Raw genomic sequence first — 19,175 nt, 5'->3', positions numbered from 1 at the left:
GGTCAAGATTAAATTTACATGTCTGAGAGTTTGGAGTCATCAACCAATCAACTCATATCAGATTCAATGAGTTGAACAACAGCATATACTTTCCTCTAAGTGAAGCATCTGCAACAGCTATAGCACCAAGTTCTACTGACATCTTTATAATTAAAGAGCGTTGCATCAGTCTTTGTTATGCACACGCTCGCATCAAGGAAACTACTCGAGTTTTGATATCTTCTCAACAATTTGATGGATTATTGTCACTGACATCATCACCAGCACCTCTACTTCATCGGCCCTGACGTCTCCATCGTTGCTAATGGATGGCTACGTTTTCACCTCTGGCTACTTCTGTCATTGCCGACTAGTTATTTCGCCTTCATGGTTGACCTACTACGCAAATGCTGATGAGCGTCTTCGTCATTATCATTGGCTACTACACCGCTATTGACTGGATCACCGACATCGTCATCATCATCAACATCCTGTCAAGCTTATTTAACATAGCCAACTCTACTGCTATTGATTGGCAACTTCATCTTCACAGCTGACCATCTCTGTTGCTGCTAATCGTCATTACCATCGGTTGCGTTTACTGTCGCCGACTATTTTCTTCATCCTCATGATTAGTGGATTTCATCATCGTTGTTGATGCGCGTCTACGTCTTTATTGTCGGCCTGCCTCCGCCGCCGCCGGCTGGTATCTTCGCATCCACGGATGGCTTATTATGCTTCTACTGATGGCCGTCTTCATTTTCTTCATCGAGCGCCTCGTCTGTTATTGACTGATTATTTTGCTGCCATGGCTGCACAACTTTGTCACCGTTGCTGGGCGCCTTTGTCTTCATTGCTGGCTGACTTGTCTGCTGCCGACTAGTTTCTTCGTCTCCATGGCTATGCAATTTCATCACCTTTGATTGGTGTCATTGTCTTTACCACCACCAACATCTTCGTCAGCTTTGATGGGTGATATCATCTTCATGTTGGTCATTTCGTCTCCATGCCAACTGCGTCAGTTACTATCAATGGACAAATGTGACTACAATAGAAGGATAAGTTATATGCTCAGGGGCTTATCAACTCAAACACAAGGATCATACCTTCAAGTTGGATTTTGTTCTGAGATTATTTTCTATGCTCGAAGACTGGACTATTTATTATTCCCCGTAAGGGTTATCAACCGAATACTTGCGCCAGTCGGGATTCAATTATTATATCTATTTTGGAGTATCCCATAAGGGATAATCATTCAGATCAGAAGCTATTGATATGAGCTACACTTGGTCTATATCACCCGGAAGATGTATTACTCGGGAGCATGTTATATGCGTCATCCTTTAAAGGGTGTCGAAGGCATATTTTTTGGCCTAGGCCTAATATGTCTGCAGCCCATATTTTCAGGTGTGGCCTGTCACGTTCTTTTAGGGACTTAGGCACTTTTTGCTTAGTCCAAAGTGCGCGTGATTAAGTGCCCAATACCTTAAAATCCTTTTATACCGCAATTACTCAACTTTTTAGGAGTTGGTACAATGCATCTTAAAAGGTGTCAAACAGTAAAGCTTTATATAGCTGCCCCGCTAACTTTTTTATATAAGTCAAGGTGTTGTTTGGGTTTTTAAGCAATTGATTGGATACAATATCGTTGCTTTTTGCCACGTAAGTGTGCATTTTTATTGACCAATATTATGGCTTAGGCTGATTATATATCTTGGTCATTTTCCAGGCAGTTGGTAAATCCTTTATGAGTTTATTTACTCGGATTTTACACCACATATGTCGTATATTTCCAGGTGTGGTGAAACCATGTGTCTTTTAGGGACTTAAGCACATCTGTTAAAGCAGTGTGCGCTTGGTGTATGCCCAATACTTTGGAAATTTCTTTATTCACAACATACAAGCTTCTTTATAGCTGTTTTGCGTGTGAATTTTTCAATGATTTAGTCAACTTTAGGTTGCACGCATCATATTTTACAAAGCAGTCGGTATATCACTTGAATCATATTATTCTGGGATTTACACCGCATATGCTATATATTGATATCAAGTCACTTGGTTGATTACAATTATCAAGACCACTCTGTTGGTTGGATTATTTATTCCTTGACTATATGCTTAGTTTGTTCAAGCTAACCACATAGTCGGGGGCTACACCTATTAGGTGCATCTAGTCGATGCACCAACTTTATTTTTCAGCCCTCCACAGTCTTCAGATTTGGTAAAAGTTCTCGGGAGATCATGGTGAAGATGATTGAAGCACTCGGCTTTGGAGTAATCTGGTTCGAGAGAAGATTATCTTTTCGACTGTGAAGGTCTCAGGGGCTACTGTGGAGATTATAGGTACCACATACCCACACGGCATGATTATCCGACTAGTTATAGGGGATAACTTATATCTATGGAATATGTAACGGATCATGACTTGGGTATTACGTTTCCCTGTATATTATGGAACGGCCTAAAGTCCTGGTTTGATAAGATTCTAAAGTAGATCTAGGAAACCGATACCATATTGGTTAAGGTTTCTATCTTGTAATCCTGCCCCCCATCCTATATAACGTGGGCAGGAGGCCCTCTAGGGGGCATGAGCACATATGATCGTCAGATCTATACTACACCCGGTGGATTCAAATCCCTAAACAGGAGTAGGGTATTACCTCTCATCGAGAGGGCCTGAACCTGTCTAAATCCTTTGTCTCCACATCCATCCACTTTTAGGTCTCGTGCGCTACCCCCTTTTATTATTGCCGAATTCATGTTTCGACAGGAAGACCTGTTGGAAATCATGGGAGAGCATGATTAAACCGAAGTGCAGCAGCGGTATTGGTTTTAGAGACTTCAAGCTTTTCAACCAAGCCCTGCTGGCACGACAAGCATGGAAGCTCCTTATGTTCCCTGAAACACTGTGTGCAAGAGTTCTCAAAGCGAAATATTATCCCAATGGCTCGCTTATCGGCACCTCCTTTGGTGGTAATGCCTCCCCGGGATGGCGGGCGATTGAATATGTCCTAGACTTACTGAAGAAAGGAATTATTTGGCGAGTTGGGAATGGTAAATCCATCCGGTCAACCTATAACCATCTTTTGGCTAACCTAGCCTCCTCCGTCCCTCCGTACCAATAAGGGCCTGGCGTGATCCCTGGATTCAGAGAGATCACTCCAGGCAACCAATTACTAGAAGAGGGAACTGTCGTCTTAGGTGGGTGTCAGACTTCATCACTGAAGATAATGTCTGGGATGTTGAGAGAGTTCAACGTTTCTTCTGGCCCATTGATGCAGAAATCATACTGAACACTCGCATTTCCTCATGGGCGGAGGAAGATTGTGTGGCCTGACATCCGGATAAATTGGGTCTGTTCTCTGTCAGAAGTGCATACCGGTTAGGATTTAGGCTTAAATATGAGAAGGAGAGTTCAAGCTCCTCGTCGGCTAGGTTGGAAAAAGCCTGGAAGTCAGTATGGCAGTGTAAAATCCCCCAGAAAATCAAAATCTTCGCGTGGAAGGCAGTGACTAACTGTCTTGCCACCAGAGAAAACAAATTCATCAGAAAGCTGGATGTCTCCCCTATTTGTGAAGTGTGCGGTACAGAGGTGGAGGACACCATCCATGCGCTGTGTCGATGCCCCCTCGCAGGATCTCTTTGGCAAGCTATGCAAAAGGAAGGTACTATTCCTGTCTCACTGGACAGTTTGAGAACCGAGCCAAACTGGATTTTTGATCAATTGGATCCTCTCTCTAATGGCCAAAGGGAGATGTTTCTTATGATACCGTGGAGGAATTGGTTTGTTCGCAACGAGATAACCCATGGCAAAGCAGCCCCTCCAGTTGAGGTGTCCAAGAGGTTCATCCAAAGCTATATCCACACACTGTTGGAAATCCGGCAAAACTCTGTGATCAACCTAGAGAAGGGCAAGCACTTTGTTAATCCTAATCTGTGCCCCCCTAGAGATGGGAACCTCCACCTTTGGGCTGGATGAATGTGAATGTAGACGGTTCTTTCGATGACACTAACAAAAAGGGGGGGAATTGGAATGATTAGGAGAGATGACGGAGGGAATCCCATTACTGCCGCGTGCACTTTCCTGAATAGATGCTGTACTGCTCTTGAGGCAGAGTTGTTGGCAATCAAGGATGGTATCACCTTTGCGTTGCAATGGACGTTTCGGCCGATTGTTCTTGAATCGGACTGCCTTATAGCCATACAGATGATCAATTCAAAAGAGAGGTGTTTATCAGAATTGGCCTTCGTTGTCAGGGAGGTGCGTGACCTCATGAATGGAGACAGGGAGATTTTGCTCAGGAAGATTCACCGCAGCCAAAACCATGCTAGCCATTCTTTAGCTTAATAAGGCTAGGGCTGAGTCATCTTCAATTACTTGGCTAAATCCAAACTGTGATGATATATCACAAATTGTAAAGGATGATTTTATTCCTGAGTAATTGAATGTCCTGTTTTTCCCCGCAAAAAAAAAAAATATAGCTGTGTTGGCTGCATACATCCAAACGGATACCGGCCGGGTTTATCCCATTATTTTTTTTTAAAAAAAAAAGGCTGTGTGATTAATTAGTAGCTGCTCGATTAATCAGCTTTAGAGTACAATAGTACATATATATAGTATCAACACACGTTGTTCGCGTGCTTATTTGATTGCATATTATCGTATAATCTTCTCCTGTCAGTGAGAAGGTTCTGTTAACATTTGCTCACAATATTGTTGACGTTGTTATATTTTGGTCCATGCTGTGTACCCATTCCTTTAAAATTAAACCAGTTCTCACATAAATTATGATATGGATTACAGTATTATTAATTAGTGTCGGGCCTTGCATTTGAACTGGGCCATAGAGTTCACTTAATAACTTTATGGGCTTTTCAATACAAATAAAATGAGCATCTAGAAAGGAGAAAGTCCAACTTGTCTCTCTCAACTATTAGCCTAATCTGATTCACATCCTGAATGCATATCAACTCCCCTAAGTATTAAAACCAGGATAAAACAACTTTTGAGCTGTTTTAAAGGTGGTTTTAGCTGATATGGCGCCTATACGGTACCACAATAAAAAAATAATAAATAGACATAGAGCCTACATTTAAGTGGTTAAACCTCTCAACTTCTTCCTCAGCCACTCACCTCTCTCCTCTCTCCCTCCCCACCCCTGTTCTGATAGACTAGTCTTCGTCACCTCCTGGATTTTACACATTTAATCCTTTTAGAAAACTTATTCTACAAATAGACCCCTAAAAAAACTTATTCTAGAAATGATCCTTTTTGCGACGCGAATGCCATTGGCACCGTGGTCCAACATGGGTGGCGCCATCCCCCTAGCCCCCCGGTGAAAGTTAAGTCACAAATCTGCTTAACTCCAGTGCAGGTCCAAGGCTTGCCTCAAGTGTGCTAAGGGCGTGCCAGCTGGTTTTATCCTGCAACCAGCAAGGAAACAATAAAGGATTAGTCAGCCGATAGCCGATCGGCCGATATGCCGATAGTGTATCGCTGGCGGTCTCAGCCAATGAAGTTAGACCAAATCGGCTATAGACTGGGCAGATCAAGGAATATAAGACCCTAAACATGCCTCATCTGATATAATACTGCCTATTAGGTTTAATAAAGAAGTTTAAGACAACATTATGAAAATAGCCGATGGAACAGTGTTTAGAGCAAAAAGATAGATAAAGATAACGTACCAGCTAATACTCTAGTGCAAATCTATATAGGCAAATCAATCTATAGAAATACATCAAGTAGAGGCCAATTCTCAACTTGATAGCCTAGCCGCGATATGACCTAGACTTGATATATTCCTATGAGGTGATCTGTCTATATAGATGGTGAATATACATGAAACAAGTAAAGAAACATGCATATTAGGTAAGATCAGCTGAAACTCCGATACTATCTCTAATTATGATTAATTCTAGGTTAGTTTTTAGGGTTCTAAACAAGACTAGGGATGATGCATCTCAAAGTAGGTAGAGAAACCTAAAGTCTAAACAATCAAGAAATTAACCACTTTCCAAGATGATGGATGCCTTAGTTTATCTAATCTAGTAAGGCAATTTAGCCAATACCGGTAGGAACCCTAAAGCGAGAACCAGCCGATAGGGCTAAATCGAGGTACTAAGACTAGATTAACTAAGACATATGATAGCAGATAGTTATGATAAAAGTACTAAAACGTTTAAAACAATATAATAGCCCCGATGGCACAAGCCATCGAGACAGGTTACCTCTTGTCAAGAGAACTCGCCAAAAAGAAGAACAAAAAGAGTGGCAATGCGCCAAAGTTGTATTGAATTGTCTCCCCGATTATAGTAGTCTGGGGTCTATATTTATACCCCGAGTACAAACTTAGTCCATTATGGACACGACTCAAACTTTCCTAAAGATAAGATACAAACAAGACCACATGGCGGTCTCTTGCCTAATCCCAAACAAACCGACTTAAATATCCTAATTAATAGAGACAATTGCCTTAATCGAGCTCTATCTCTAACTCTCTAACTGGCAATAACAATTACTCCCTCTGTTTCTAAATATTTGACGTCGTTGACTTTCGTAAATGTTTGACCATTCGTTTTATTCAAAATATCTAAGTAATTATTAATTATTTTTATATCATTTGATTCATTTTTAAATATACTTATATGTATGCATATAGTTTTACATATTTTATAAAAGTTTCTGAATAAGACGAACGGTCAAACATGTGCCAAAAAGTCAACGGTGTCAAATATTTAGAAACGGAGGGAGTATTCCATAACAAGCCCAAACCGGGCCCAAGTTATATCGTATCGACTGCTTGCCATATCGGCTAAGTCAAGCCACTGTCCTGTTTTCAGCCGATACGATACTCAGCCGATGCGCAGTCTGACTTGGAGATCAGCTCGATTCTACACCAAATCCGCTTCGATCTTGTTCTTCCTTCTCCGAATCTGATGCAAAATTCCGTTGTAACAACAGGTGACCAAGTACTTCATTCAAAACCACCAAAGCAGAGAGGTGGATGAAACACAATTGTGGCCAACGGAACAGAATGTGTTCAGTAATCACGATCGAGAAAAAGCCTATCAACTATTTGTTCTTACTACTTGGGGAGATGTTGGGTTTGTTCTCGCTTGATCGGCTCAATTTTCTATGTGCACACACCAACCAGCATCGTATTGGTGCAAAGGATAGCATGTTATATTCTACATATCTAGAGCGTTATAACCAATTTATTCCTGGGACAGTGTGCAGTTGCCATCGTGGTTGAAGTTGTCGCTCGGTCCAGTGTTCTATGAATCGTGGTGGACGTCGACTCCACCTCCTCCTGCGCTCTGGTGAAGATGTTGCCGGAGGAGGGAAGCCAGTGGTGCCGGTGTGGTGTTCGGATCGACTTCCTAGCCATCGCCTGTATTTGCCACTGATATTGAGGATGTGGTGGTGGCTCCATCTTTTGTTGCCTCAGCGACCAATTTGCTAATCGATCACCATGACAATGATGGATGTGCATTCATGGCCATGCTTCTACTTCCTCAGACCTTCAACATCACCAACAACCATGTCACACCTCCAACATCATCATGAACATCAGAGCAACACAACAACGAAAAGCTCTAGGCTCCAGTGGCAGCCACCATGATGCTGCAACATCTGTCAACATTGCGAACGCCACAAACAGCGGCAGCAACGACAACAACAACGATGACAGTAACGTTCTTCTGAATCCACCAAATCCTTGGGCCACGAACCAAGTGGCCAAACACCACTCCATCGCCGTTCCATCACCATCGATCATCAAAGGCTCGGCTTGGTGAAGGCACTGCGACAAACGCAAAGTGATTGTCTACAATATCATGATCAAGTTTCAATAGTTGGCCAATTACTTCATCCAAAATAACCAAAACATGTGTGATCATGCATCAGAGAGGTGGATAAAACCCAACTTACTGGACTAAGATAAACATAGCCAACAGAACTGAATATGTCCGGTAATCACGACCGAGAACGAGAGTATCAACTGGTTGTTCCTATTCCTTGGGAGATACTGGTTTTATACTTGCTTCGTCAGCTCAAGTTTTTCTGTGTGCACACCAACCGGCTTCACACTAGCACAAAAGATAGGATATTATTGTTGGCAAATAAACTAGCGCTGGTCTTCCTCTGCTTCTGCAGTTCTTGTTCTTCTTCAGTTAACTGTAGCACGTCCTGTTTATTTTCGGTTTCTTCAGTTTCGTCAGTTAAGTAGAGCCGGCCAGTCCGCCATGCGTGTCGCGTTGTAAGTCTGAGACGTGCGAGTTCATGTCAGGGCGTGGGTGTGGTGGAGTCGTAGCGTAGTATGCGCTCTGCGCTCATCTGTGTGGGATGACACATGATCACGCGATCGTGGAGCGTTTAGGCCCTGTTTCTTTCAGCTTGGGATTATTATAATCTAGATTATTGAGTCAGATTACTATAAGCTAGATTGTTATAATCTGTAGTAGAATAAGCGGTTAGTTGTTTCTTTCCTAGATTATTAGATCCTAGATTATTGGTTTGCAAGTCTAAAGAGGGAGTAGGGTGGTATGGTGGGTAATTTTTCACCCAATAATCTGGAAAAAGCTCACCTAAATGAGCTTATCAGATTATAATAAGCTGGGCTCCAGATTATAATAAGCTACTTCAATAAGTTGTCTGTTTCTTTCAGCTTACTCCCAGTAATCTGGATTATAATAATCCCAAGCTGAAAGAAACAGGGCCTTAGTCTGGCCTATGGGCCACTTCTCTGTTTTCTCAATAAAAGGGGAAAGTAAACGGAAAAGCAGCAAGCAAGTTAGCTGCGCCAAAATCTTCGTGTGTTCGTGTTGTTTCCATTCTCGTGTGTGTTCAAGAATTCTCGTTGTTCTAGGATGCCGGGATCAAGGATCGTCGGTAAAATTTGGTATCAGAGCCATGTCGGCTCCGACGCCGACGGTAACGCCGCCCGTCTCGAGGAGTCTTACTTGACAGCAGCGACGTGTTTTCTGATCACCTCCGCGCTGTGGTCCCCGCCCTGCTGGCGGTGATCGAGACATGGTCGTCCGACATGTCGTGAAGGAGGTTGGGAGTTCGGCTAACTACCCGATCTTGACGAAAACCAACTACGGAGACTGGGCGTTGATGATGAAAGTAATGCTTCAAGCTCGCAGCCTCTGGGAGGCTGTGAACACCGGAGACACTGACTTCCAGGAAGATCCGATGGCCATGGAGGCCATTCTCCGAGCTGTGCCACCCGAGATGCTGTCCACGCTCGTTGTCAAGCCGATGGCCAAAGACGCCTGGGATGCCATCAAGCTGATGCGTGTCGGTGTCAATCGCGTGCGAAAATCCAAGGCGCATCAGCTCGAATGACAGTACAACTCCATTGAGTTTGCTGAGGGCAAGACCGTGGAGGAATTCTCACTCCGGCTAAGCAGCATTGTCACGTCGCTGGCCACGCTCGGGGCACCGATCCCAAACATCTTTCGCGCATCTTTCATACATTGCCTGCTCCATGGAAACTCTCCTCGACATCGACTCCTTGTCACTCGAGAAGGTGACCGGGCGACTTCGCAATGCGGAGCAGTGCAAGGGCTACGGTGGCAAGGGCGGCCAGGACGCCGGCAAACTGTATCTCACGGAGGAACAGTGGGGCACGTCAAAAGGAGAAACAAGCCAAGGCGGGTTCATCCAAGACCCAAGCTGTCAAGGGCAGCCGACGTCGCTCGCGCGGCACGCGAAAAAAGGTGGACTCAAGTTCGCATGACGGCGAGCGTACGAACCGCGACGTGCCCCGCTACACTTGCCTCAACTATGGCAGGAAGGGTCATTGGGCCCGAGAATGCCGCCTGCCCAAGAAGCAGGAAGCCCATCAAGCCAAAGCAGAGTCAGGAGACGACGATGAGGAGCCAACGCTTCTCATGGCCCGAGTGTGCTCGGTGATTGAACCAGAGCGCGGTGGCACCCCGCCACCGGCGTCGCCGTCGTCGCTTCACGTCGAAGAGGCAAAGGTGTTTGCTCACCTTGATGATGAAAAACGCTGTGACTATGGCCTGTGGTACCTCGACACCGGCACAACCAATCACATGACGGGGTCGCACGCTGCCTTCTCGGAGTTGGACATGGCAGTGCGCAGCACCGTTCGCTTTGGAGACGGCTCGGTGGTGGCGATCGAAGGGTGTGGCAAGATCCTCTTCTAGACGGCAGATGGCCAACATCGCGCAGTAACTGGGGCGTACTACATCCCTCGCCTCACTGCTAATTTGATCAGTGTAGGGCAGCTCAACGAGATACGGTGTCACGTTGAGGTCCACTGTGGCATGATGCGCATCTGGGACCCTCACTGCAAGGTGCTTGCCAGGATCAAGAGGAGTGCAAATCGTCTTTACAAGGTACGCCTGCTGATTTCTCGCCCGGTGTGTCTCTCAGCCCATGGCTAGGAGACGACGTGGCTTTGGCACACCCATTACGGCCACCTGAACTTCGACGCGCTTCGGCATCTCGCACGCCACGACATGGTGCGCGGTCTCCCTCCAATTCGAGCAGGCAGAGAAACTATGCAACTGCTGCATCACCACCAAGCATCGTCGCACCCCATTCCCAGTGAAGGCGCACTTCCGCGCATACGGCCTCCTGGACCTTGTCCATGGTGACCTGTGCGGACCGATCACCCCGGCCACACTGGGAGGGAGGAAGTACTTCCTCTTGCTGGTGGACAACGGCAGCCGTTTCATGTGGCTGCATCTCCTCGCCGCCAAGTTCGACGCCGCTGCCAAAATCTAGTGTTTTCAGGCTAGCGTCGAGACGGAGACGGGAAGGCGACTTCGTGTTCTACAAACTGACAACGGTGGTGAGTTCACATCAGTTCAATTCGCTGAGTATTGTGCTGACCGGGGCATGCAGAGGCACTTCTCCGCACCTCACTCACCACAACAGAACAGGGTTGTGGAGAGGAGAAATCAGACAATGGTGGCCACTGCACGTGCCCTACTCAAGGCAAGAGGGATACCGGCGCGGTTCTGGGGAGAAGCCGTCACCACGCCTGTCTACCTGCACAACCGGGTGACGACAAAGATCGTCGAAGGGCGCACGCCCGATGAGGCATGGCACGGACACAAGCCGGTTGTGCACTTCCTACGCACGTTCGGCTGCATCGTGCATGTCAGGGACACACACCCGAACCTGAAGAAGCTTGATGATCAAGTACGCCGATGGTCTTCCTCGGCCACTCAAGGGCTCGAAGGCATACAAGGTGTTCGATCCGGTGACTGGCCACGTTCACGCGTCTCGTGACGTGGTGTTCAACGAGGCTGCCAGCTGGGATTGGCACAGCTCTGAGGGTTCCTCTGCAACCCCGGCCATTGAATTCACCGTCGAATACCTGGCTGAAGCTACCCAGCCGGGCTCACAAGCTTCGGGGGAGTCGCCGCCACACAGTGAAATGGTCTCGCCCATGCCGGCTGGCACATTGCCCGTAGGCATGCACGATGCGAGCAGGACTCCTACCTTCGTCTCGCCGCCGGGAGGTGGTTCGGAGAACATCGACAACGACCACAATGACTGCCCACAGCGGTTTCGCAAGCTGGACGAAATTCTTGGTGAGTGCGATCCTCCCCGTCCAATCATGCATAAGCTTGTGGAGGGCGAGCTGCACCTGCAGGTGTTAGAGGAGCCGGTAGCACTCAAGGAGGCAGAATTAGAGGAGCCGGTAGCACTCAAGGAGGCAGAATCTTATCCGCAGTGACGCGTTGCCAAGTAGGCAGAGATGGACTCCATCATTCAGAACGGCACCTGGCACCTCGCTGATCTGCCGCCGGGACATCGAGCAATAGGCCTCAAGTGGGTCTATAAAGTGAAGAAGGACACCCAAGGTGCGATCGCTAAGTACCAAGCTCGTCTCGTGGCGAAGGGATATGTGCAGCAAGCCAACGTCGACTTTGAGGAGGTGTTCACGCTGGTGGCGCGGCTGGAGTCCATCCGGCTACTGGTCGCCCTCTCTGCTGAGCATGGATGGGTTGTGCATCACATGGACGTCAAGTCGGCCTTCCTCAACGGTGAGCTTGCTGAAGAAGTATACGTCAAGCAGCCACCCGGTTTCATCCTCGCCAGTAAAGAGGACAAGGTACTACGCTTGGACAAGGCGTTGTAAGGGCTGCGGTAGGCGCCGCGCACCTGGAACCAGAAGCTGGACAACAATCTCAAACAGCACGGGTTCACTCATAGCGAGTCTGAGCACGCAGTGTACGTGCGCAGACGGGGCACATCACAGTTGCTCGTCGGCGCATACGTGGTCGACCTCATCATCGCCGGCGGTGAAACACGGGAGATCGAGGTGTTCAAGGAAGAAATGAAGCAGTTGTTCAAGATGAGCGATCTGGGAGAGCTCACTTTTTACATGGGCATCGAGGTGCACCAGAGCACGGCCGCAATCACTCTGCATCAGGGTGGTTACGCGCGCCGGCTGCTGACCAAGACTAGGATGGATGGGTGCAATGCCTACACCACTCCCATGGAGACTCGCCTACAACTAAGCAGATCAAGCTCCGCCTCGCCGGAGGACACCACTGAATATCGCAGCATCGTTGGAAGCTTGTGTTACCTGGTTCACATGCGCCCTAACATAGCTTTTGCAGTTGGGTATGTGAGCAGGTTCATGGAGACCCCCACTAGTGAGCACATGGCGGCTGTGAAACGAATTTTGAGTTACGTCGCCAGCACTCTCGACTTTGGTTGTTGCTACAACAGAAGTGTCGGGCCGGCGACATTGACGGGTTTCAGCGACTCTGACATGGCTGGAGATGTTGACACCCGGAAGAGCACCATGGGAGTCCTCTTCTTCCTTGGCACAAATCCGGTGAGTTGGCAATCTCAGAAGCAAAAAATTGTGGCATAGTCTTCCAGTGAAGCTGAATATGTTGCGGCTACGAAAGCAACCTGCCAAGGCGTGAGGTTGAGCCAGCTGCTAGGAGAGCTCAGCGGATTCAAGCCGGGTGCCTTCAAACTCAAGGTTGACAACAAGTCAGCCATTGCCCTCAGTAAGAACCCTGTGTTTCATGAACGAAGCAAGCACATCTCTACCAGATATCACTACATTCACTCATGCGTGGAAGACAGATGTTGATTCCATTCGTACTAAAGGGTAAATTGCAGATATTCTGACCAAGGCTCTTGGGCGCGTGAGGTTCCATGAACTCCGCACTCAGATCGGGGTCATCGAGATCAAGAATCAGCACAAAGTTTAGGGGGTAGAAATATTGGCAAATAAACCAGCGCCGGTCATCCTCTGCTTCTGCAGTTCTTGTTCTTCTTCGGTCAACTGTAGCACGTCCTGTTTATTTTTGGTTTCTTCAGTTTCGTCATTTAAGCAGAGCTAGCCAGTCCGCCATGCGCGTTGCGTTGAACACCTGAGACGTGCGAGTTCACGTCGGGGGTTGGGTGTGGTGGAGTCATAGCATAGTATGCGCTCTGCGCTTATTCGTGTGGGATGGCACACGATCATGCGATCGTGGAGCGTTTAGTGGCACACGATCACGCGATCGTGGAGCGCTTAGTCCGGCCTATGGGCCACTTCTATGTTTTTTCAATAAAAGGGAAAGTAAACGGAAAAGCGGCAAGCAAGTTAGCTGCGCCAAAATCTTCGTGTGTTCGTGTTGTTTCAATTCTCACGTGTGTTCAAGAATTCTCGTTGTTCTGGGACACTGGGATCAAGGATCGTCGGTAACAAGTGGCATATTCGCATTAGCTGCAATACGAACAAGTGTCATACCTACCTTCACTAGACGTTTATGTTTTATTGCCTCCTGAAGAATCCGAATGGAAAAAAGGAGTGACAAGTCAACCAAAAATCTCTACGTGAGGTGTGCGATTTTGCAACGTGGATGGCATTGAGCCATTGACAGCCCAATTTTGCACGCAAATGGGAAAACCAGATCAAAAGGAGACACATGTACGGTGTTGTTACATGGTTAAGAAGGAATATTTTGACTAATTGGGTCATAGTGCTCTTCTGAGCACTGTATATATTGGAAGACAAAGCAGGCAAATGATATGTACCATATCAACCATAAAGTTTCCCTCGATGTGCATGCAGCACCTAACTGCAATTTAGACATGATAGAAAGAAGCTGAATAAACTATTTCCAGGTATGAATCTTTTACAGTACTAAATAAGAGGGCAGCTTCTTTCTATCAGGTGTAAATTGCAGTTTGTGTGGTCCTGTTTCTTAATTGTTAAACCCGTTCGGTCCATTTCGTAGTTATGTTTTGTTAGATAATGGTATTGCTTTGGATCATGTCTTCTTTTTTTTTTTTATGTATAGAGCTACCCCACACTTGGACACTCCACATACACCCATGAGCATGCCTCCTTAGCGTAGACTGAAAGAGATAGAGTATAACGTAAATAAATTAAAAATCTCACTGAATTTCTGATAAAAAAAAGTATAATTCCATGAATGTAACTGTAGGCGTGCACCAGGATTTGGATCCTTTCCCTTTTTTAACCAAAGAATATACGAGAGTAAATTTTATAACACTACATATATATATTCATTAAATTATCACAAAACAATAGATTTAAGATTAAATTATCACAAAACAATAGATTTAAGATGATGTATCACAATAATACAGATTTAACACCAAATTTATTACAAATTAAACTACAATTTAAGGTGGAGCATCATAAAACTACAGATTTAATAACACAATTATCACAAAACTAATAGCGTCAATTTAATTACAAAAGTAGAACGTTTATAACTTAATCATAGCAGTAGTAATAAGAATTTAAACCTCAAAATCTGTAGTTTTGTGATAATTTTATTATTAAATCTATAGTTTTAAGATACTTAGCCTTAAACTTCTAGTTTTGTGACAAATTTGTTATTAAATTTGTAATTCTGTGATACACCACCTTAAAACTGTAGTTTTGTGATAATTTGCTTAAAATAGTGTAAAATTTACTCAATATAGTTAATTTGTTGTTCTAGTTCATCCAACATCGTTTATACTCCCTGTATTCACCTGATATTATTTATCTTCACATTTTGATCTTATCTTTTGTACCAATAAAATTATAAATATTTTAGAATATACCATATTATGAAAATGTTTTGCATCGTAAATATAAACAGACAATTTAACTTTCATTGATTATAGATTAACCAAGTAACCATTTAAAAGTTATAGATAGTCGGAGTTGAAACATTAATAATCAAGACCAGCGATTATTCGCATTCTTATTTTACTCCCTCCATCCCATAATATAATGCACGCACGCATTTCAAGATTTAACTTTTAAAATATTTTACCAACACTTAGCATAATATGAAATTAATTTTATTTATCAAAAATTATATCATTAGATTGTGATTTAAATTTACTTTCGTATGGTTATAATTTTGTTGCTACAAACCTTACAGTATATGAGAAATTATAAGTTAAAGATTAGTTTTAGAGACCATACCAATTTTGACAGTGCCTTATATTATGGGATAGAGTGGGTATCTAATAAATTGCCGTTGTGTTGGGTTGTGAAATTACCCGATGTTTTAACTAATTTGATATTTCAGGAAAAATCCACATAAGGTGAGATGGAAATATCCCGTTAACTCCAAATTATTTTTACCAAAAAGATTAATTAAACTAACAAGCTTTGATCGAGCTGGGTGTTTGGTATATTTGAGTACTTATTATATTTTTATCGTTTTGAAAGTACGTTGGCATGTTTGCTGTCTTCCGTTGATTCATGCAAGATGCCAAGAAAACAAAATATTTTCTTATATTTAATTTTAGTCGTCGTCAAGCTCAGGTATAGAATATCGTGATATGTTGGACCTGTTAGATGTGTCCAAATCCACGCAGATGGAAGTTTGGAAACACAGTTTCAAGGGTCATTCCAGAAGTTCAAACAACCAGCCAGCTAGTCCCTCCATCCTCAAATATAAAATAGTACCAAAATAGTACCCCTCCGTATTTTAATGTAGAACGTCATTAACCTTTTCACTAACATTTGATCATTTTTCTTATTTAAAAAGTTTATGTAATTATAATTTATTTTATTGTGATTTAATTTATCATCAAATATTTTTTAAGCATAATATAAATATTTTTATATTTAATAAGACGAATGGTCAAAAAAAATCAACGGTATCATTCATTAAAATACAGAAGAAGTATCTTCTAAAATTTGAGAGGTCAGTTTTTTTTAGAACTCATACCCACAAACTTAAACATTTATGAGGTACTTTTATTATTGTTCTTTCCCCCCTTATTCACTGGACAGGAACATTCCAGTTGATGGTTTCCTTCAATTAGGGGCATATCGTCCAAAAAACTATAATTGTTTTGATTTTCCTTCGTCTTAATCTCTATAAGAAAATAGAAATTTTTATTTTTTTTGGGTGGATCCATATAGTATTATATATAGGTGATATATACATAAGCTTCTCGTGCACACACAAACTAACATAAAAATATCATCGAAATTTTCTTAAAAAAAATATACATGTGCCTCCTATAGTAATAGAGAATGAAAACACCTATATAGAAAGTTTCATCTTCAAATTCATCATTTAAAGAGGAAAAAAACAAAATTCTTGTAGTTAATACTCATAAAACTCAACTTTTTTTCTCTCTTTTTTGCAGGTATAATATAATGAACTTACAGTTGAGACATACATATGAATAATATTATTGAAAATATTTTATAAACTTTTCTAAAATTTTCACTCGAAGTTTGTGCACCCAACATATGTTCTCTTATATAACATACCTGGTATGAATAAGCAACTACATTACAATAGAACAACACAAGTCAAGATTAATATATATACCCAATGAAATATTCCCACTGTTTTCTTTTATTTAACATTGGAAAGTATAAAATAGAACTAACCAACGTCAGAAAAGTAAAAATAGAGGGAACATATAAACCTAAAGATCAGCATTTAAAATATTTTTCGTGTATTTTCCTCCAATTTACAAGATAATTCACATAACAGTACAACCTACTATTTAGTGGAGAAATTAGTTAATAATGGCCTATATGATCCAGAGGTTCAAACTGTATATGTTCTAGACCATTCACAAGCTGTGCCAAAATACCAATGAGATTATGACATGCATGCATATGCATTGCCCTATAGTATGATGGTAACCATGCATACCAGCCATAACAAATTAATTTTGTCCATGCATGAACAAACCAGAATGTTCCAGGATTTATTCTCTAGCTAATACCTGTCACTTACACCAAATTCCTTGCACTATATATATAGCTACAATAAATCATGCATGCATGCCATTGCCATTGACCATATGCAAGCCTAGTGCCATAACAATTTCACAATAACTTAGAGTATTATATCAAAGATAGTCGCCGGCGCCGCCATGGTTCAGGATCGCAAGGTGCTCGACGCGCTGGACACGGCGAAGACGCAGTGGTACCACTTCACGGCGGTGGTGATCGCCGGCATGGGCTTCTTCACCGACGCCTACGACCTCTTCTCCATCTCCCTCGTCACCAAGCTGCTCGGCCGCATCTACTACTTCAACCCGGCGTCCAAGAGCCCCGGCTCCCTCCCGCCCAACGTCTCCGCCGCCGTCAATGGCGTCGCCTTCTGCGGCACGCTCGCCGGCCAGCTCTTCTTCGGCTGGCTCGGCGACAAGATGGGGCGCAAGAAGGTGTACGGGATGACGCTCATGCTCATGGTCATCTGCTGCCTCGCCTCCGGCCTCTCGTTCGGGTCGTCGGCGAAAGGCGTCATGGCCACGCTCTGCTTCTTCCGCTTCTGGCTTGGGTTCGGCATCGGTGGCGACTACCCGCTCTCGGCGACCATCATGTCGGAGTATGCTAACAAGCGTACCCGTGGCGCGTTCATCGCCGCCGTGTTCGCCATGCAGGGCTTCGGCAACCTCACCGGCGGCATCGTGGCCATCATCGTGTCCGCCGCGTTCAAGTTGCGGTTCGACGCGCCGGCGTACAGGGACGACCGGGCCGGCTCCACCGTGCCGCAGGCTGACTACGCGTGGCGCATCGTGCTCATGTTCGGCGCCATCCCGGCGCTGCTCACCTACTACTGGCGGATGAAGATGCCGGAGACGGCGCGCTACACCGCGCTGGTCGCCAAGAACGACAAGAAGGCAGCCGCCGACATGGCGCGCGTTCTCAACGTCGAGCTCGTCGACGAGCAGGAGAAGGCAGCGGCGGCGACGGCGGCGGCTGCGGAGGAGGAGGCAGCACGGCGCGAGCAGTACGGGCTCTTCTCCCGGGAATTCGCACGGCGCCATGGCCACCACCTGCTGGGCACGACGGTGTGCTGGTTCGTGCTGGACATCGCCTACTACTCGCAGAACCTGTTCCAGAAGGACATCTACACGGCGGTGCAGTGGCTGCCCAAGGCGGACACCATGAGCGCCCTGGAGGAGATGTTCAAGATCTCCCGGGCACAGACGCTCGTGGCGCTGTGCGGCACCATCCCGGGCTACTGGTTCACCGTCCTCTTCATCGACATCGTCGGCCGCTTCGCCATCCAGCTCGGCGGCTTCTTCCTCATGACGGCGTTCATGCTCGGCCTCGCCGTGCCGTACCACCACTGGACGACGCCGGGGAACCACGTCGGCTTCGTGGTCATGTACGCCTTCACCTTCTTCTTCGCCAACTTCGGGCCAAACTCCACGACCTTCATCGTGCCGGCCGAGATCTTCCCGGCGAGGCTGCGTTCCACCTGCCACGGCATCTCGTCGGCGGCCGGGAAGATGGGCGCCATCGTCGGGTCGTTCGGGTTCTTGTACGCCGCGCAGAGCACCGACCCGAGCAAGACGGACGCCGGCTACCCGCGGGGCATCGGCGTGCGCAACTCGCTGTTCCTGCTCGCCGGATGCAACGTCGTCGGCTTCTTGTTCACGTTCTTGGTGCCAGAGTCGAAGGGGAAGTCGCTGGAGGAGCTCTCCGGCGAGAACGAAATGGAGGCTGAGCCGGCGGCAGCAACTAACTCCTACAGGCAGACCGTCCCTGACAGCGGACAGTCCGAGTAAATAAACATAAATTACCGCAATTACTGTATCTGATCTTGTATACTCTCACTAGTTGCATTCTGCCATTCTTGCCTCAGGCCGTATAATAATAATCTCGAAATCTTGCTACTGCCCATGACTAGGATTCTGGGAACCAGCAGATTTTCACCATGTTGGTACAGCTTCTCTGGATCTCTTC

General features: G+C 45.4%; 1 protein-coding gene across 1 annotated transcript; it reads left to right on the top strand.

Moving 5' to 3' along the window:
- Positions 1-16,691: 16,691 nt before the first annotated feature.
- LOC4335113 (probable inorganic phosphate transporter 1-5) lies at positions 16,692-19,110 on the top strand. Its single transcript, NM_001419081.1, has one exon. The coding sequence runs from the start codon at positions 17,351-17,353 to the stop codon at positions 18,995-18,997; it is 1,647 nt and encodes a 548-aa protein (NP_001406010.1). The 5' UTR covers positions 16,692-17,350; the 3' UTR covers positions 18,998-19,110.
- Positions 19,111-19,175: the final 65 nt, after the last annotated feature.

This window comes from Oryza sativa, chromosome 4 (genome assembly GCF_034140825.1).
Source record: "Oryza sativa Japonica Group chromosome 4, ASM3414082v1".
NCBI lineage: Eukaryota > Viridiplantae > Streptophyta > Magnoliopsida > Poales > Poaceae > Oryza > Oryza sativa.
Note: the sequence above shows the minus strand (reverse complement) of the source record. Positions and strands in the feature narration are given on the sequence as shown.

Bases quoted from the DNA above. Each gene is read 5' to 3' on its own strand.
- LOC4335113 (NM_001419081.1), top strand. From the start codon at position 17,351: ATGGTTCAGGATCGCAAGGTGCTCGACGCGCTGGACACGGCGAAGACG.